The sequence below is a fragment of the Pristiophorus japonicus genome, chromosome 3, assembly GCF_044704955.1.
Source record: "Pristiophorus japonicus isolate sPriJap1 chromosome 3, sPriJap1.hap1, whole genome shotgun sequence".
NCBI classification, from domain to species: domain Eukaryota; kingdom Metazoa; phylum Chordata; class Chondrichthyes; family Pristiophoridae; genus Pristiophorus; species Pristiophorus japonicus.
In genome coordinates, this window is record NC_091979.1 from 66564952 (window position 1) to 66585459 (window position 20508).

Genomic DNA, 20508 nt, shown 5'->3' on the forward strand with positions numbered 1-20508 from the left:
GATCCCGCTGACCTGCGGAGGATGCGTGAGTGCCAGGAGATTTACTCGGCCGCGTCCTCTGCCAGGATCAACTGGGAGAAATGTTCCGGACTCCTGGTGGGTCAGTGGCGGGTGGACTCCCTGCCGGAGGAGCTCAGGCCTTTTGCCTGGAGCACGACCCATCTCCTCTATCTGGGAGTCTACCTTAGCCCCGACGAGAAAGCCTGGCCGGCGAACTGGCAGGAGCTGGAGGCCAAGGTCGCCGCTCGCCTTGGGCGCTGGACAGGACTGCTCAGAGTGCTGTCCTACAGGGGTCAAGCGCTAGTCATAAACCAGCTGGTGGCCGCCATGTTGTGGTACCGGCTGGTCACTTTGACCCCTGCCCCTGCGTTTGTCGCCAAGATACAGAAGAAGCTGGTGGACTTCTTCTGGAACAACAGGAAGCACTGGGTCTCTGCCGCGGTCTTGAGTCTCCCGCTTGGGGAGGGCGGTCAGTCGTTGGTGTGCGTCAGCGCCCAGCTCGCGACTTTCCGTCTTCAGACCCTGCAGAGGTACCTTTACATTGAGCCCCCTCCTAGGTGGCGTGCTCTGGCGATGTATTTCTTCCGCCAGCAGCACGGCCTCAACTACGACATGCAGCTCCTGTTTGTGAGTGTGGGGGGCGTCAGGACCGCCCTCCGCGAGCTGCCTGTCTTTTACTAGGAACTCATCAGGGTCTGGAACAAAGTCTCCACCAAGCGCAGCTCTCCACCGGCTGGAGTGGCAGCCGTCCTGCAGGAACCGCTGCTCAGGAATCCGTACCTCCACGACCGAGGTTTTTGGTGGCGGTCGGAAGAGAGGGCTGTGGCTGGTGAGGTGTCCAGGGTCAGGGACCTGCTCGATGGCGGAGGAGCGGGCTGGATGGCGCCAGACACGCTGGCGCGGCGCCTAAATTCTGCCAACGTCCGCCACGTGGCCGATGCCATCAAGTCGCTAAAAAGAACTCTGGGCCCCGACTCCGTCAGGTGCATCGAGGAGGCTCAAGCACGTGGGGAGATCCCGTCCGAACTGACCCCCGTCCGGACGGAATTCCTCATCGGCGCCAAACCCCGGAACCTCCCTCGGGGGCCGGCGCCTCACAACTTGAGCCGCCTCGGGGAAATCCCCTCCATGCCTTTCAGTTCCGCGCAGAGTGGTTTTCTGTACTGGCTGCTCCTGCACACTCTCAACTTTGCCATCCTCGCCTGCTGTCCGGACACGCCATGGCGTACCATCTTGCCGTCCGGAGGAGGCGGGGGTCCCCGATGGAGGGCACTCTACGCAGGGGTCCTCCCACTATTTGTCGGGGACTTGGCCTGGAGGGTGGTGCACGGAGCAGTGCTGTGCAATAAATTTTTAAGCCGGTTGACGGGCTCCCAGGCTGCTTGCAATTTCTGCGGTCTGGAAGAGTCCGTGTTCCATGTTTTTATTGAGTGCACGAGGTTGCAGCCCCTGTTCCATTATTTGAAGGGGCTGCTCCTGAAATTCTGGCTGCACTTCAGTCCCACTCTCCTGATCTTTGGGCACCCTGTGCGGAGGGGAGCGGGTAGGTCCGAGGGCCTCCTCGTAGGACTGCTCCTGGGCACAGCCAAGGGTGCCATCAGCCGGTCCAGGAAGCGGGCGGTCGAGGGGGTCGTTCAGCTGGACTGCCTGCCTCTCTTCCGTGCCTACATCCAGTCCAGGGTGTCCCTGGAGATGGAGCATGCGGTGTCCACCGGTACGCTCGCGGCCTTCCGCGAGAGGTGGGCACCGGAGGGACTGGAGTGCATCATCACGCCCGGCAACCAAATTTTAATTTGATTTTATGTTTTTTAAGTTAATTTGTTTTAATTGCCAGTGCTTTTAGTGTCCCCCTCCCCTTTTATAGGGGGCACTTGGAAAAAAAAATGTTTTTGTGCCAAAAAAAAAGCCTGTAAATGTTTGGTGTTTCCCCCAGATCGGGGGGGCACGGTTTAATGTTTTTTGTTTACTCCCAAAAAGAGTTTCATGCACAAGGACCCCCAGGTCCCTCTGCACCGCAGCATGTTGTAATTTCTCCCCATTCAAATAATATTCCATTTTACTGTTTTTTTTTCCCAAGGTGGATGACCTCACATTTTCAACATTGTATTCCATCTGCCAAACCTTAGCCCATTCGCTTAACCTATCTAAATCTCTTTGCAGCCTCTCTGTGTCCTCTACACAACCTGCTTTCCCACTAATCTTTGCGTCATCTGCAAATTTTGTTGCACTACACTCTGTCCCCTCTTCTAGGTCATCTATGTATATTGTAAACAGTTGTGGTCCCAGCACCGATCCCTGCGGCACACAACTTACCACCGATTTCCAGCCCGAAAAGGATCCATTTATCCCGACTCTCTGCTTTCTGTTAGCCAGCCAATTCTCTATCCATGCTAATACATTTCCTCTGACTCCGCATACCTTTATCTTCTGCAGTAACCTTTTGTGTGGCACCTTATCGAATGCCTTTTGGAAATCTAAACACACCACATCCATCGGTAAACGTCTATCCACCATGCTTGTGATATCCTCAAAGAATTCCAGTAAATTAGTTCAACATGATTTCCCCTTCATGAATCCATGTTGCGTCTGCTTGATTGCACTATTTCTATCTGGATGTCCTGCTATTTCTTCCTTAATGATAGCTTCAAGCATTTGCCCCACTACAGATGTTAAACTAACCAGCCTATAATTACCTGCCTTTTGTCTGCCCCCTTTTTTTAAACAGAGGCGTTACATTAGCTGCTTTCCAATCCGCTGGTACCTCCCCAGAGTACAGAGAATTTTGGTAGATTATAACGAATGCATCTGCTATAACTTCTGCCATCTCTTTTAATACCCTGGGATGCATTTCATCCGGACCAGGGGACTTGTCTACCTTGAGTCCCATTAGCCTGTCCAGCACTATCCCCCTCGTGATAGTGATTATCTCAAGGTCCTCCCTTCCCACATTCCCGTGACCAGCAATTTTTGGCATGGTTTTTGTGTCTTCCACTGTGAAGACGGAAGCAAAATAATTGTTTAAGTTCTCAGCCATTTCCACATTTCCCATTATTAAATCCCCCTTCTCATCTTTTAAGGGACCAACATTTACTTTAGTCTCTCTTTTCCGTTTTATACATCAGTAAAAGTTTTTACTATCTGTTTTTATGTTTTGCGCAAGTTTACTTTCGTAATCTATCTTTCCTTTCTTTATTGCTTTCTTAGTCATTCTTTGCTGTCGTTTAAAATTTTCCCAATCTTCTAGTTTCCCACTAACCTTGGCCACCTTATTCGCATGGTTTTTAATTTGATACTCTCCTTTATTTCCTTGGTTATCCACGGCTGGTTATCCCTTCTTTTATCGCCCTTCTTTTTCACTGGAATATATTTTTATTGAGCACTATGAAAGAGCTCCTTAAAAGTCCTCCACTGTTTCTCAATTTTGCCACCGTTTAGTCTGTGGTTCCAGTCTAATTTAGCCAACTCTGCCCTCATCCCACTGTCGTCCCCTTTGTTTAAGCATAGTATGCTCGTTTGAGTCACTACTTCCTCACCCTCAAACTGTATTACAAATTCAACCATACTGTGATCCCTCATTCCAAGAGGGTCTTTTACGAGGAGATCGTTTATTATTCCTGTCTCATTACACAGGACCAGATCTAAGATAGCTTGCTTCCTTGTAGGTTCTGTAGCATACTGTTCTAAGAAACAATCCCGTATGCATTCTATGAATTCCTCCTCAAGGCTACCCCGTGCGATTTGATTTGACCAATCGATATGTAGGTTAAAATCCCCCATGACTACTGCCGTTCCTTTTTCACATGCCTCCATTATTCCCTTGATTATTGCCCGCCCCACCGTGAAGTTATTATTTGGGGGCCTATAAACTACACACACCAGTGACTTTTTCCTCTTACTATCTCTAATCTCCACCCACAATGATTCAACATTTTGTTCATTAGAGCCAATATCGTCTCTCACAACTGCCCTGATATCATCCTTTATTAACAGAGCTACCCCACCTCCTTTCCCTTCTTGTCTATCTTTCTGAATTGTCAGATACCCCTGTATGTTTAATTCCCAGTCTTTGCCCCCCTGCAACCATGTTTCTGTAATGGCCACCAAATCATACCCATTTGTAATGATTTGTGCCGTCAACTCACTTACTTTATTTCGAATGCTGCGTGCGTTGAGGTCGAGTGTTTTAATACTAGTTTTTAAACCATGATTTTTAGTTTTGACCCCTCCTGCAGCCCCCTTATATTCATACATATTGTCCCTTTCTATCACCCTGTAGTTTACACTTAACCCAGTGCTACTCTGCTCTGTTGCCTCCTGCCTTTTGCATTCTTTCAGGTAATGATTATTTCAGTTAACAACACGCATAGATTTGAATATGTGAAACTTGATGTGACACAGTAGTATACAGGCATCTGTGTAACATAATGCATCTGCTGCACCATTATATAGAAAAATAGAAACATCGAAAATAGGTGCAGGAGTAGGCCATTCGGCCCTTCTAGCCTGCAACGCCATTCAATGAGTTCATGGCTGAACATGTAACTTCAGTACCCCATTCCTGCTTTCTCGCCATACCCCTTGATCCCCCGAGTAGTAAGGACTTCATCTAACTCCTTTTTGAATATGTTTAGTGAATTGGCCTCAACAACTTTCTGTGGTAGAGAATTCCACAGGTTCACCACTCTCTGGGTGAAGAAGTTTCTCCTCATCTCGGTCCTAAATGGCTTACCCTTTCTCCTTAGACTGTGACCCCTGGTTCTGGACTTCCACAACATTGGGAACATTCTTCCTGCATCTAACCTGTCTGAACCCATCAGAATTTTAAACGTTTCTATGAGGTCCCCTCTCATTCTTCTGAACTCCAGTGAATACAAGCCCAGTTGATCCAATCTTTCTTGATAGGTCAGTCCCGCCATCCCGGGAATCAGTCTGGTGAACCTTCGCTGCACTCCCTCAATAGCAAGAATGTCCTTCCTCAAGTTAGGAGACCAAAACTGTACACAATACTCCAGGTGTGGCCTCACCAAGGCCCTGTTAACTTTAGCAACACCTCCCTGCCCCTGTACTCAAATCCCCTCGCTATGAAGGCCAACATACCATTTGCTTTCTTAACCGCCTGCTGTACCTGCATGCCAACCTTCAATGACTGATGTACCATGACACCCAGGTCTCATTGCACCTCCCCTTTTCCTAATCTTTCACCATTCAGATAATAGTCTGTCTCTCTGTTTTTACCACCAAAGTGGATAACCTCACATTTATCCACATTATACTTCATCTGCCATGCATTTGCCCACTCACCTAACCTATCCAAGTCACTCTGCAGCCTCATAGCATCCTCCTCGCAGCTCACACTGCCACCTAACTTTGTGTCATCCGCAAATTTGGAGATACTACATTTAATCCCCTCATTAAATCATTAATGTACAGTATAAACAGCTGGGGCCCGAGCACAGAACCTTGCGGTACCCCACTAGTCACTGCCTGCCATTCTGAAAAGTACCCATTTACTCCTACTCTTTGCTTCCTGTCTGACAACCAGTTCTCAATCCATGTCAGCACACTACCCCCAATCCCATGTGCTTTAACTTTGCACATTAATCTCTTGTATGGGACCTTGTCGAAAGCCTTCTGAAAGTCCAAATATACCACATCAACTGGTTCTCCCTTGTCCACTCTACTGGAAACATCTTCAAAAAATTCCAGAAGATTTGTCAAGCATGATTTCCCTTTCACAAATCCATGCTGACTAGGACCTATCATGTCACCTCTTTCCAAATGCGCTGCTATGACATCCTTAATAATTGATTCCATCATTTTACCCACTACTGAGGTCAGGCTGACCGGTCTATAATTCCCTGTTTTCTCTCTCCCTCCTTTTTTAAAAAGTGGGGTTACATTGGCTACCCTCCACTCGATAGGAACTGATCCAGAGTCAATGGAATGTTGGAAAATGACTGTCAATGCATCCGCTATTTCCAAGGCCAACTCCTTAAGTACTCTGGGATGCAGTCCATCAGGCCCTGGGGATTTATCTGCCTTCAATCCCATCAATTTCCCCAACACAATTTCCCGACTAATAAGGATTTCCCTCAGTTCCTCCTCCTTACTAGACCCTCTGACCCCTTTTATATCCGGAAGGTTGTTTGTGTCCTCCTTAGTGAATACCGAACCAAAGTACTTGTTCAATTGGTCTGCCATTTCTTTGTTCCCCGTTATGACTTCCCCTGATTCTGACTGCAGGAGACCTACATTTGTCTTTTCTAACCTTTTTCTCTTTACATACCTATAGAAACTTTTGCAATCCGTCTTAATGTTCCCTGCAAGCTTCTTCTCGTACTCCATTTTCCCTGCCCTAATCAAACCCTTTGTCCTCCTCTGCTGAGTTCTAAATTTCTCCCAGTCCCCGGGTTCGCTGCTATTTCTGGCCAATTTGTATGCCACTTCCTTGGCTTTAATACTATCCCTGATTTCCCTCGATAGCCACGGTTGAGCCACCTTCCCTTTTTTATTTTTACGCCAGACAGGAATGTACAATTGTTGTAATTCATCCATGCAGTCTCTAAATGTCTGCCATTGCCCATCCACAGTCAACCCCTTAAGTATCATTCGCCAATCTATCCTAGCCAATTCACGCCTCAGACCTTCAAAGTTACCCTTATTTAAGTTCTGGAACATGTTCTCTGAATTGACTGTTTCATTCTCCATCCTAATGTAGAATTCCACCATATTATGGTCACTCTTCCCCAAGGGGCCTCACACAATGAGATTGCTAATTAATCCTCTCTCATTACACAACACCCAGTCTAAGATGGCCTCCCCCCTAATTGGTTCCTCGACATATTGGTTTAGAAAACCATCCCTTATGCACTCCAGGAAATCCTCCTCCACCGTATTGCTTCCAGTTTGTTTAGCCCAATACCTGTGATGAAAGCAGGTCTATTGGTCAGCTTGTCAAATTGGAAGGTAATTGAATAATATATTTAGATTAGTTAAGAGCGCTTAGCATATTGTGCAAAAATCACTTTTTTGGACTGAAAGTTATTTCCTTCAAAAGATTCAAAGGAAAATTCTGCAGAGGATTTGTATTCAAATTAGTGCTTATGAGCGAGATCAGATTTTCTCTACCAATTAATAGATTTCCCTTACAGCAATAAAATTACAGTTTAAAAGTAATGCAGAACCAATTAGCTGTCATTGGGACTGTTTTTTTGCAATGGACAAAATGCTTATTTTTTGTAGCAATTAACAAACTAACAAATTCACCAGAACACACAGTTTACAAAAGTGTACTTTGAATGTGCAATTGCTCAATTCTTCTGCTGTAACGCATTTACATTTGGCTTCCACAACTAGGCTCATTTATAATTCCATCTTTACCCCTCCGATGGCTTTCTTCTACATTTTTGTTTAAGAGGTTTCTTTATTTTTCCCCAGTGGATTCCCTCACTATTCCTACCACAGACCTTCTGGAGTTGTCTTTGGTTGCTTCCTTCACCTCATTTATTTTATTATTCTGTGTAGGGTCACACTTCTTTAATCTGTGTTTATTAGCCCTTTGTATGTAATTATTCTGCATACTCAGCCTTTAAATGCTTCCTATTGGTCCTCAACTGAGATTCTTCCCGTCACCGACCTGTCCCTAATCAATTTGCTTTAAGACTTTCTTTCACTGGTTCTAAAATAGCCTGAGTGTGACACCTTAATTCTACTCAATCCGAAACTAAGGGGCCGAAATTGCCCCTTCAAAAAGGCCTCTAGCCGCCTGAGAATGGCGGCCATGGGGCAGCGCGGAATGGCCGCCAACTCTCCGGAGAGGGACCGCCATTTTGGAAACTGCCCTTTGTGAATTTTGGAGCTGTGCCCGGGACTGCTCTGCCTGTTTTCCTGCTGCAGTGTGCATGTACCAACATCTTCCCGACTGGCAGGGACCCCCTCGGGAAATTGTCCCTTGGGAAATTTCCCCTTTCCCGGTATTACCCCGCGGGAGTGGCCTTGCCGCTGATCGGTGCCCCTGTCGGTACACCCTCTGTGGCATAGCGGACCGGCCATTTTATTTTTTTTTTGTCGGCCGTCTGCCAGGACAGTCCGACAATTATGGCCGCGGGTTCGGCCGGGCCGCCAACAGGCAGCCTAGCAGCCCCTCTTGGGTGCCAGGCTGCTGGCCTGGCCATTACCCTCCCTGGTGGCCCAGTGTTTGCCACTAAAGTGGCTGCAGAGTTTTCAGCGGCTCTCCCCTTTAACTGAAGTGGAGAGACATTGTGATGTGCTAGCGTGATGATGTCATCAGCACAGCGCTGATGACTGACAGCCTCAACACCGTCCCCACTTCTGCCCCGCTATTGACGGCCACTCTGCCCCGCCCCACTTCCACCCTGTAGGCATCGGCTCCCCAAGGATTGTTGGATATTATTTGGACATTGCATTTTAATGTTGCTCACTGCAGAAAAAAAACTGGAAGCCTATTTGTGGGAGGGACTCAGGTACTTTTCTATGTTGTACTCGAAATCCACACCTGATGGGCGGGGGTGGTCTGGGAAGTTACAATGGCCAAGATAAGGCAACTCATCACAGGTAATGGGCAAAGATGGATGGTCCATTGTTAAGCAATGTGAACTCGTCAGAGTTAGATCAGATATAAACTGATCAGTGATCAAGCCATTACCTGGATGAGATAACCCCGAGAGGCGGGAAATCAGAACAATTCAAAGCCATTAAGACCCAGACTGGTTGGAAGCGAAACGCCATCACTGGACTCAAAACAGGAAGCCTCGAAACAAGGAAAAACTTTATTCGGCCAGAAAAGGCAAACTAACTGGGGATATAAAAGAGGGCCGAATGGCTACATCTCTCTCTCTCTTGCTTCACCTCCACAAGGACCGCGCACACCGTCTGGGACGAAGAGAAGAAACCAGTACGGAACCAGAAGAGACACGTTTTCACCAGGAGAAGCAGCGAGTAAGCCAACGAATCGGTGAGCATCATCCCTGTCCATGCATCTTTATGATCACAGCCACTGTGTGAGAAGATGTCGTGTGTTCTCCCAACCAAGCCTTAGTAAGGGTTTTAGTGGGGAGGTTTTGCTGCAAGGAGCATAGGGGTACGCCCAGCTGGTCGGTACAGATTCAGGGGTACACTGTGGATCCGAGTAGAGGGTTTAGATGTTGGGTACTTTGCGATAGGGGTGGTTTAGACACACCAGGGTAATGTATTGTACTATATCGTCACTGTGTTTACTTGTAGTTTTGCTGTGTTGAGGTAGCTTTAATAAAGCATTGCCGGTTGAGACCGAGGTACTTGTCCATGACTCATTCATCTGTTCAGTACAGTAATCACTTCCAGGTCTAGAACTATTGTAACATGGGAGTGCGTCGAAAACACCTAAGGGAAACCACTTACAGCCCCCGTGAAGCAGCCACTTCTGCCCCACTCGAAAAAAATCCCCGGAGGTGAGGTGGTCAGAACACATTGAAAATGGTTGGTGCGCCTCATTTCCGGCAATGGCCAATTTTCGCCCCTAAGTCTAAGCCCAATATATTATCCATCACCAAGATCACTTATTTTGACCTCCACAATACTTCCCTTAACTCACCTTGCATCCCAGACTGTGTTTTTTGGTCTAACAATTCCAACCTCCACCGCAGGCCCCTGTCTCTCTGTTGTATCATTCATGGCAGAATCTTCAGTTATCTCAGCCCGACTCTAGGATCTCCTCCCAAAAATCTCTCTCTCTTGTTACCTTTCTCCCTGCATTTCTCCTATGCTTTCAATCATCTATCCTAACTCTTATACTACTGTTCAGCAACCAATTCTCTGAAATGCCTTTGGCTATTTCGTATATTAAAGGCACTATGGGGCAAATTTTCGTCATCATTGGGAGCCGTTATTTTGGCACCCGCCGACTTTTTTTTTTAAAAGAGTAATCGATATTTTGAAATTTTACACAAAGTTTTGACGTCGGCTCCGACTGTCAGCGCCAGATTTTATGCGCCAGATGTTTTGCCGCTGGTCTGTGTTTAAAAGGGATTCCGTGCCGTTTCTGGCCATTTATGCCAGTTTTCCCAACAACGATTTTTTTTTAAATGGCGTAGAGTGACTTTAGAAACCATTGTAAAAAAGCCTACCTTAACTTAAAGAAATCGGCGCTCAGGCCTGCTGCAATCCTGGGCCTAATGGCTTCCCCACTCCCGGTCCATTGCAATCTCGTGCGCAATTGGGGGTTGCATCTGATTTAAATTTTTTCGCTCAGTGAGTACAGTATCCGCATGCGAAGTCTGTGTGAAGGCCTTTGCACCTTGCCATTGAGGATTTCATAAAATTTTCTGGGGCTGTGCTAATTTAAATATTTTTGGCAGGTATCCCACTTGCGCCGGGGCTAGGTGGGGATTGAAGAAGAGAGGAAAATGCAATCCTTGGACCCCTGTAACAGCAGTGCAGCTGAAGAGGCATACGATTTAAAAAAAAACTTTTCTGTGCAAGATTTAAATGTATTTATTTTTAAACTACATATTTTATAATAAAGTTAACACATTTATTCACTAGATTAACTTTTCTATCTTTTAATGCCTTTGTTAATGCCTCCGCCTCGCTAAAAAACCTGCCATTGATTCCATTCATGAAAGGGGCTTTTTAAACTTCCAGCGCATGCGCAGAGATATTTCGGCGCACACTACAAGCTCTGCCCCCAGAATTCTCTTCGGGTAGCGTGGCGCTAAAAATAACTTTTGCTTTGTGGAAACTACCGTTTTGTTGAGCGTAAACAGGGAGGAATAAAATGTACGTTATCATACGTGGGCGCCAAAATTTGTGAAGGTGGAAAATAGGGGCCTATATAAATAGATCATAGTGTCAATAGTCAATGACAAGAAGGACCTGGACAATAACAACAAATGATTTGCACAATTTACAGTTCAAAGTCAAGACATGAATTTTACTACAAAAGCAGCACCACAGGACAAATATGTAAATGATGCAAAGCTATAGTTATATAGCTTCCAGTCCATCAGTCTTATACACTCACCAGTAATTCCAATATACACCTGCTGCATTTGGCAAGACTAGATGTTTAGAAAACCCCACTTGTGAATACGACAACTAACAATTTCTTTGGTTAATATAAACTCATTACAAGTGATAAAAACTTGACCTGTGGCTATCGAGGCCTTATTCACAGAGGTACTCAATGCTTGTTTTGATAGTTTGGAAACATTTGCATTAATAAATGTACTGCTAAGTGTGATGTGGAAAATATGTAGTTATTTTGGAAACAGGTTAGGCTATTCCAGTCTATTGCAACATTGCAAAACAGAAATGGCTTACAGGAGCCACAAGTCTGTTAAAATGCATATATAATCAATAAACTAGTAACGGTAAAGTTAAGATATAAACCATCAATAAACTAGTAAAGTCAAGATATAAACCATTACACAGAGAAAGGTATGCGCTGGGCTCTTAATTTTGGTTATTTTGTAACTTTACCTGTTCTCCAAATGTACTGTGTTTCTTTAGATGCTTCAAGATTAGCTTGTGTTTGTAGAAAAATGAAGATCCAAAGCATCACGGATTTTCTCAAACTCTGCCACGTCCTTCCCACCAGGCCAAACTCATCTCTCAGGCTCATAGTCCAGAGAATCTCGTCTTAACACTTCAGTTTCTGGAGACAAAACAATTAATAGGCTTAATGATTCCCACATGGCCATCTTTTATCTTGGTTTTCTAATGCATTCATAAATAATGTCATTTTTTTTATATAAAAGAGAGTCTTTAAAGAGAAATCATCACAAGACCACAAGATAAATACAGATGAAGTCCACCATTTGATCGATCGTAGCTTATCCAGTCATTTCTCAAAAGGATTCCAGATTTCTTGCCTCCACTTTGCTACGTAGATACAGAAGAGAGCAACCAGAATAATTGAGCGGATAGAGGGATTGCATTGTGAGGAACGATTATGTAAATTGGACACATTCTTGCTGGAAGAGTTAAGGTTAAGAAGGGATATGATTACCATCTTTAGAATTCTAAAAAATGATAAAAGGACTGGATAATTTAGACCATGACAAGCTATTTCACCTTGTCCAGAACAGTAGAATGAGAGGACACGGTTTGTGCTTAAAGGGGGTAAAATTCAAAGCCAATCTGCAGAAACAGTATTTCGGTGAGCGAGTGATCAATCTATGGAACAGGCTCCCTTGGGAGACAGTGGAAGCAGTTCGTATTGATTTATTTCAATTAGATAGATCGCTTTCAGAAAATAATGTATTTTGATACAGTATATGAATAATTTGAAACATTACATGTGGTAAGTGTAGCATGCTTGGGAGGAGCAAATGACTGGACCCATGGTTCCCAAACTTCTCCACCACTGGGGTTTTTCTTGAGTCATGTCTGGGTCTGTAATAGATTAATAGGGCTGGATTTTTGGCTTGCTTGTGCCTCAGTTAGCGTCCTGCCTGTTTCTAGGCATTATGGCGGACGTCCAGCTTTTATATCGCCCAGACGGCAAATTTGGCTCATGGTTTGCAGCACGCAAAAAACTTACTGCCCTGCCCTCTAGTTTCACTGAGATCATGACGACAATCATCGTGCAACACTCTGCTAGCGCCCCGGATGCAAAATTCAGCCCCAACACCTTATTAAAAGCCCGACTCAGGCCACATTGGAAAAACCAGGCATCCTCAGGGTGCAGCAGGCAATCTTAGTGGCATATGGGGGGGGTGCGGATGAGGATCCTACATCGCAAGGCACATTGACGGCAACAGTTGCGCACATCACGCTGCGTGAAGCTCCGACTTGAAAATGGAAGTGTTATCTGCCATTACAGTGTCCTTAAAACATCAGTGAGAGAATTTAATGGGGGAAGTATTAGGTTGCCAGAATATCATGCTGCATGTCATTGTCAGGCGGCGTCAATCTAGAAGAAGGGCTCTTGGCCAATTGGGCCCACAGATGAGGAGAAGCCGAAGACGTCTGGGGTGGAGGGTTTAGCCCCCCCATGGGTTTACAGGCATCAATGCTCATACCTCCAGCTCTCAGAGGAGCAGTGTGTGAGAAGGCTGCGCTTCTGAAGGGAAATGCTGACAGAGCTATGCCATCTTCTACAGACAAACCGATGCCTGGACCGCTCTGGTGGTCTTCAATACTCCCCTCAACAGGTTTCTGAATTCATTGTGGTGTACTGCATGTTGTACAACTTGGCCATCATGAGGGGCCAGGCATTGCCAGTGGGGATTGCAGGTCCAACTCAGGAGGAGGAGGAGGACGATGAAGAAGAGCCTGGCGAGGCCCCCATTGGATAGCCACCTCATCCACGGGGGAGGCACATGGAAATGCTGCCAGGCCAACACTCGCATGTCGCCAGCTCATAATGGACCTGTTCTCCTAAAATGGAGGAAACCAAGGGATGGAGCTAATACTGGACTCACTATTTGTCCCCATAAAGGCACATCTCCAGTGAACATTGGAATTATATACAAGGTACCAATGGCAAAGGGTGAATCATAAATTTTACTGCCATAAATTAACAAAAATTTCCTCCACCAAAAGAAAACCATAGAATATACAACATTATGTTGCAGGGCACTGACCAACAATGAAGTCCCTTAAATGAACAAAACTTTAATGCCACGATTTTCGGCTGGGGCGCAGAAACTTCCTCGTGTAACGCCTGATTTTGTGCCCCTGATCATGGAACCTAATTTTTTTGCCAGATTTTGCAGATAAGGGCGCACACCATTTCTAGGCAGCATCAGGACCACCACGCCGCCATTATCGCCCCGATATCTCAAAAGCCGAAAATCCAACGCATTGAGAGAGATTAATTTCTATGATTAGTCAATAATTCCATTATTATTGTATCATGTGACTACCAGGATGTTAAAAGACAAACTTAGCAATTCCTGTATTTACCCGCATGTCCATAGATCAGTGTAAATCACTTCCTTGTGTTCCCATGTCCTATTCTCAGTTTGAAGAACTTCTTTGTGTCATTTTCCGAGATCTATTTTTTCCATATCATAAGGGACCGAAATTGGTCAACACACCGTGCCCTAATTGCCGGTGTACCACCCAAAAATGCGATTTTGGTCAAAAAACATCTACATACCGCTGACATACCGCTCAGCAGAATATTCATCATTGACATAATGTTAAGCACACCATCCGCCATGCAGGACCGCCCGCATACCACCCAAAAAGTCCAATTTTCATCGCTTACCGCCGACACACCATCAGAGCTGCTTACCGTCCTGGAAAAGGTGGTTTTACGCGATGTTAAGTGGACGGGAATGGGGGAAGTGCACAGATCTGCCATTTTGGAATCGGCAACTGTCAGCTAAAGCAGCACCTCTGTATTTCCGAAGTGAACAGTGATTTTACAGTGCGATTTAGATTGGAAAAGGTATTTTTATTGTTACTGAGTAACTTAAGATCGAAAGCATTTTAGTTATTTTTATTCATCGAAAAATATTCTGGAGATTTAAAAAGAATGGGGCCTATATTATCTCAGCCTGTATTGCTGACAACCTGGCTAATGGAGGAACCAGATGTGAGAAAGTTTATTGAGCAGAGTTATAAGGGTAATGGAAGAGGTCGCAGACTGATGATGATGAGGAGGAGGCCTTACCCGCAAAGGATGTTCAGGGAGAAGCATTCAAACTTGGACCTGACCGATCGACAATGCATTCGAAGGCTGCGTTTCCGAAAAGAGGTGATCAATGAGATTTGCCAGCTCATTAACACAGACCTGCAGCCCAGTACCACCAACATTACTGCACTCTCTTTAGAGATGAAGGTGACTGCGGCACTTTCCTTTTATGCATGTGGCTCTTTTCAGGCATCAGCTGGGGACATATGCTCTGTTTCTCAGTACGCTACTCATCGGTGTATTTGACAGGTAACCGAAGTACTGTACGCATGCCAGATGGAATTTATAAACTTCCCAATGAGCAGGGAGGCAGAGACTGACAGAGCTTTGGGATTTGCACACATTGCCGGCTTCCCTAAGGTGCAGGGTGCTATTCACTGTACCCATATAGCCCTGCGAGCACCATTATAGGAGGCGGAGGTGTATCAAAACCATAAGGGATTCCATTCCCTCAATGTGCTGCTCGTCTGCAACCATACGCAGCGCATAATGGTAGTGAATGCCAACTTTCCAGGGAGCATCCATGATGCGCACATCTTGCCTGAGAGTACTGTGTCTGACCTGTCTAAGTCTGAGCCACAAGGTAAATGCTGGATACTGGGGGACAACGGGTACGGCCTCGCCACCTGGTTCTTGACCCCCCTCTGCGAGACCCTCACACAGAATCTGAGCAACGATAAGAGTCATATAGCCACATGTAACTTTATCAAAAAGACAATTGGAGTGCTGAAGCAGCGCTTTCGATGCTTGGACCACTCGGAGGCAGGCTGCAATACCACGCTGAGCAGGTTGATCAGTTTACAGTGGTGTACTGCATGTTGCATAATTTAGCAACCATGCGGGGACAAGAATTGCCACAGGAGATCGCGGGACCACCTGAGGAGAGAGTGCAGGAGATGAATAGAGAAGAAGAGGACAATGAGGGGGAGGAGGATGAGGAGAAGTTTCCCGATTAACCCAAGGCACCACCCCTCGCCCCCCCCAACACCACAGCGGAGGGCACGCGGAGCGTATGCCACTGCAAAATTGTTACATCAGCAGCTCATAAATGAACGCTTTGTTTAAATGTGGAGAGCTGTATTTTGGGACCCCGATGACTGTGACTCCAAAGATTTGACACTGTACATTCAGTTCAAACGTTTAAGTAAAAATGTCAAAAATATACAACGATTTTAAAAGATTGTAAAACTTATAACTATAAAACATAACAACTTTCACAAAACTTTTACAACTTTAATAAACTTTTCCAAATCAAACTTTAATTACAACAAAAAGACCATTTACTTTCCTCAACGTGCTGCACCACCCTTGGGACTATTCCTCCCTTTCTTACTCCCGCCCTTCCCTTTCCCAGTGCCCATGGGCATGGGCCTCCCCATGTTGATACCTAGCCGGCATGCAGCACTGCACCCCAATTGCCGTTGCTGTCATTGGGGGGGGGGGCGGGTCAGATATTGCAGGCGCAATAACTGGGGCCTCAGGAGAAGCTCGCGATGTGGAAGGCGATGCTTCAGGGCTGGGAGATGATGTCAGCTCCCCACCCTCAGGTGCTGTTGACCTGACTACTATGGCACAGGGTGGGGGGGGGAGGCGGTTCTGTGCCATGTCCTGATCCCATCGATTGCCGCATGGCTTCGACGGCGTCAGCGGTTCGCTCCATCGCGGCGATCATACGCAACCTTTCCTCTGACTGTTGCTCTGATAGAGCCGCGATGTTTGTAGCTATTGTAGTCATGGCCTTCAGCAGCTCTCCACCTGTATCGACATGTCCTGGCACACGGCTAGAGCAACCGACCTTTCCTGCACCAACCTCCGTCGCTGCGGCAAAGACATTGCAACACTGGGGGTGTCTTGCTGTGCACGGCTTGGTCCGACAGAATCAGAGGAGCCATGGGGAATCCCCTGAATACAGACTCTGTGGTGGAGGATGTTCCAGCTGCCCCACATGGAGCTGGTGTATCCTCCTCTATCTCCACCTCCACCTCCACCTCCACCGGCTCCAGGATCAGCGGCTCTTCCTCTTCCTCTTCATCTTCCTCATCTCTGCCAGTGAAGTCAGGAGACGGCTAGGTGACACCAGAGGTGGAGGCAGTGGGTCTGTTTTCTATGTCGCTGTGGTCTGAATCATCCGAGTCTGGAAGTACAAAATAACATTTAAAAAAACTTGGCACCAGGGGAGTGGTCAGGGTCACATGAGCATATACAGTGACTTATCGCAATCTTACTTAAATGTCCACTACTGCTGCAGTACTGCATTACATATCGCAGACAGATAATACATACATGCATTGCGTTACATACCCGCAACATTGCAGTACATCACATCAGACCAACATTACAGTTACAGTTACATTACATGACATGACAGGACCGCAACACAGACTGCATTTTATTCAACTTACCATCTTGTGTGAATGGGTCAGCTCCAATGCCGGTGGTGGCACGGTTGCTATCCCCAACCCAGGGTCAGGGCACGGATCTCAATGTCACTAAGAGGCTCCTGAGTTGTGGGTCCTCCTCCCCTCATGCGATGCTGATTGGCTGGTATTGCAGATGTCTTCTTCTGCAGAAAGTAACGTATCCAAAGTAAAAATCTTCAATCCATTTACACGCGCGTGCGCATGCACACACTGATCCTCTTGTCATTGCCTGAAGAGCAAGAATACATCGCCGTAACCTTAAGATAAATAGCATCATCCATGTGACACTGAACCTACATTTACATGGTACATAGCAAAAGGGAGAAGGTGCATAAATAAAATCATTACTTACTCTTGCAACCCTCACCAGGTCATTCCACCTCTTACTGCACCTATCACCGGTGCGCACCATTATACTTTTAAGAGGACACAGCCTCCCCGATCTCGTCCCATATTCGGTTGTACTCCTTTGTCGGGGGGCTTTCTACGACCAACCTTGGTTAGCTTGGAGTACCTCTCTATTATGTGCTTCAGAAGGGCAGGTAACTCCGTCTCATCGAAGGCAGGCACCCTCAAACTCCCCTCCTTCTCGATGTTCCTGCGCTTTGATTTCTTTTTGAATACTGCCATAATTCTATTTGTATGATTTTTGCTTTGTTATATATCTCTGTCTTCATCAAACTGAAGAATTATTAATTGTTCGAAATATATTTGCATTGTGCTGTGTATTTTTCAAGTAACTGGCCATCGACTAGCTTGCTGCTCCTTCTCACTCTCTTTCTCTCCTCTTCAACTCACTGCGCATGCGCAGGTGATCCCTGACCCCCGAAATCACAGGTAAAACGCTTCTGTAAAATAAAAGGGAAAAAATGTTTTTGCGCATGCGCAGTTCAATGCCGCACCGCCCATCAAAAAGAAAGTCGATTTGGTTCGACTACTGGGATAAATACCACCCGATGCAGACAAACTGCCGAAAACATTTTGACCAATTTTGTCCTCTTCGGTCTCGTTGGTATGCCGGCAATGTGAAACGATGTACTGCTGGCATACCGCCGAGAAATGAGCGGACCTTATGCATCGACCAATTTTGGCCCCTTACTATTTTATATAGCTATGAAGTTACATGTCAGCCACCTACTTCCAAGGATGAAAAGCCCAAACCTGTCCAACTTTTCCTCATATATCAGTCCTCTGTTACTAAGGATCAGCCTCCTGGATCTTCTCTGATCTTTCTACAAGGCTTGAATGTCAGTCTTGTACTTTGATGGCCAGAACGAGATGCAGAACTCTAGCTATGCTCTAACCGTATGGTTGATACAAAAGGACTGATCACCATGAAAAGATGCAGAACTGAAGTCTTGTTACACCAAGGCATGCAAAGGCCACAGTTCATATGATGTAATGTATGTATGCCTGCGTTTACCTGCCACCAGGGGGAGTGACCGTCAGAGGTCATTGGGCCACAGACACACGTGCAGCCCTTGTATATAAAGAAAGCCTCCATTTTTAATCCTCACTTTGAGAGCTAATAAAGTAGAGTCAGGTCACACCTGATTGAGTTCACGGTAGTAAGCCTATTGAGTTATTGCATATGCAACATTTGGCAACGAGGCACAATACAAACTTTCACGCACAAAAAAAAAATGAGCACCGTTGGAATCCTGGAGCGATTCGTGGAGGGAGAAGACTGGGAGGATTTTACAGATCACCTTGACAAGTACTTCATGGCCAACAAGATGGATGCAGACACTGACGCAGTTAGGTGCAGGATGGTTTTCCTCAAGGTTTGTGGTTCAAAAATCTATGGCCTCAAAGAATCTGCTCTCACCTGCCGTCCAATGGAAAAGACCTATGAGGAATTGTGTGCTTTGATTCGGGACCATCTCAAACCTAAAGAAGGCATAATTATCTCGAGATATCACTTTTACAAACATGTTCGTTCTGAGGGCCAGGACGTGGCGGAATTTGTTGCCGACCTGAGATGTCTCGCTGGGCTGTGTAAGTGTGGAACCACGTTGGAAGAAGTGCTGTGCGATGTCTTTGTAATAGGCATAAACCATGAGGTGATACTGCGGAAGCTGCTTGCTGAGGAGATGAAGAATCTGAGCAAGGCCATCACAATTACGCTTGCCTGACCACAGTCTATAGTACAAAGCAGATATCCTCACAGAGTCGGAACTCTATGGAAAGTACTATGCACCAGATTGTGTCGTCGGTTGGCAGAGTTGCACTTGGCTGTGTTTGCGAAACCTGTAGCTGCTTGAAGTCCGCCATTGGGCACGAATCCGATTTCACCCTGTTGGCGTTATGGAGGTAATCATCAGCCTCATCAGTGCCGTTTCAGACAGTATATTTGTAGAGGCTGTGCGAAAATGGGGCACCTTCAGCAGATGTGTCCGCAGCTCAGCAAGCGTGCTGCGACACACCACGTGGATGATGATGACCGATCCGGAGTGGATCCGGCAATGCAACCCGAGATATCCGAGGAGGAAGTATATAGTGTACATCCGTTCCTAACAAAGAGCCAACTGATAATGATTGAAGTAAAATTGAACGGCCGGTATCTGTGGAATTAGACACGGGTGCGAGTCAGTCAATTATGAGCCAGAGGACTTTCAAAAAGCTGTGGGACACCAAGGCCGTGAAACCCAAGCTGAGTCCAGTAAATGCAAAATTCCGTACTTACACCAAAGAACTCATACCAGTGATTGGCAGTGCAGCTGTCGTATCATGGGGTGGTTTATGATCTATCGCTGTGGATCATTCCAGGCAATGGTCCAATGCTGTTCGGCAGGAGTTGGCTGGAAAAAATAAAGTGGAACTGGAACGATATTAAAACTTTGTCATCAGTGGATGATGCTTCGTGTGCTCAAGTGATGAGCAAATTTCCCTCGCTGTTTGAACCGGGCATCGGCAACTTCACGGGAACCAAGGTGCAGATCCACCTGGACTCGGATGAAAGACCCGTCCATCACAAAGCCTAGGTGGTTCCATACCTGATGAGAGAGAAGGTCGAAATCGAACTGGACAGACTCCAACGTGAAGGAGTCATTTCACCGGTCAAATTTAATGAATGGGCTAGTCCCATTGTTCCTGTGCTGAAGAGTGATGGCACTGTCAGGATTTGTAGAGACTACAAGGTTATGATCAACCGAGTTTTGAAACAGGATCAGTACCTGTTACCAAAGACTGATGACCTGTTTGCAAAGCTAGCTGGGGGAAAGTCATTCACCAAGTTGGACCTGACGTCAGCCTATATGACACAGGAGTTTGTCGAATCATCGAAGAAACTTACGTGCATCAATACGCATAAAGGGCTGTTCATTTACAACAGGTGTCCTTTCGGAATTTGCTCGGCTGCAGCCATATTTAAGAGAAACATGGAGAGTTTACTGAAGGCCATCCCTAGAACCATGGTGTTCCCAAGACGACATTCTGGTCACA

General features: G+C 46.2%; 1 protein-coding gene across 7 annotated transcripts in view; it reads right to left on the reverse strand.

Moving 5' to 3' along the window:
• thsd7ba (thrombospondin, type I, domain containing 7Ba) overlaps nt 1-20508 on the reverse strand; it is a 1512301-nt gene that overhangs the window by 1351553 nt on the left and 140240 nt on the right. For all 7 annotated transcript variants that reach the window (XM_070875389.1, XM_070875388.1, XM_070875385.1 and 4 more), the window contains one exon: nt 11479-11653. In XM_070875389.1, coding sequence (XP_070731490.1) covers nt 11479-11620 — 142 coding nt within the window. In that variant the 5' untranslated portion in view covers nt 11621-11653. The remainder of the gene's footprint in view (nt 1-11478; nt 11654-20508) is intronic.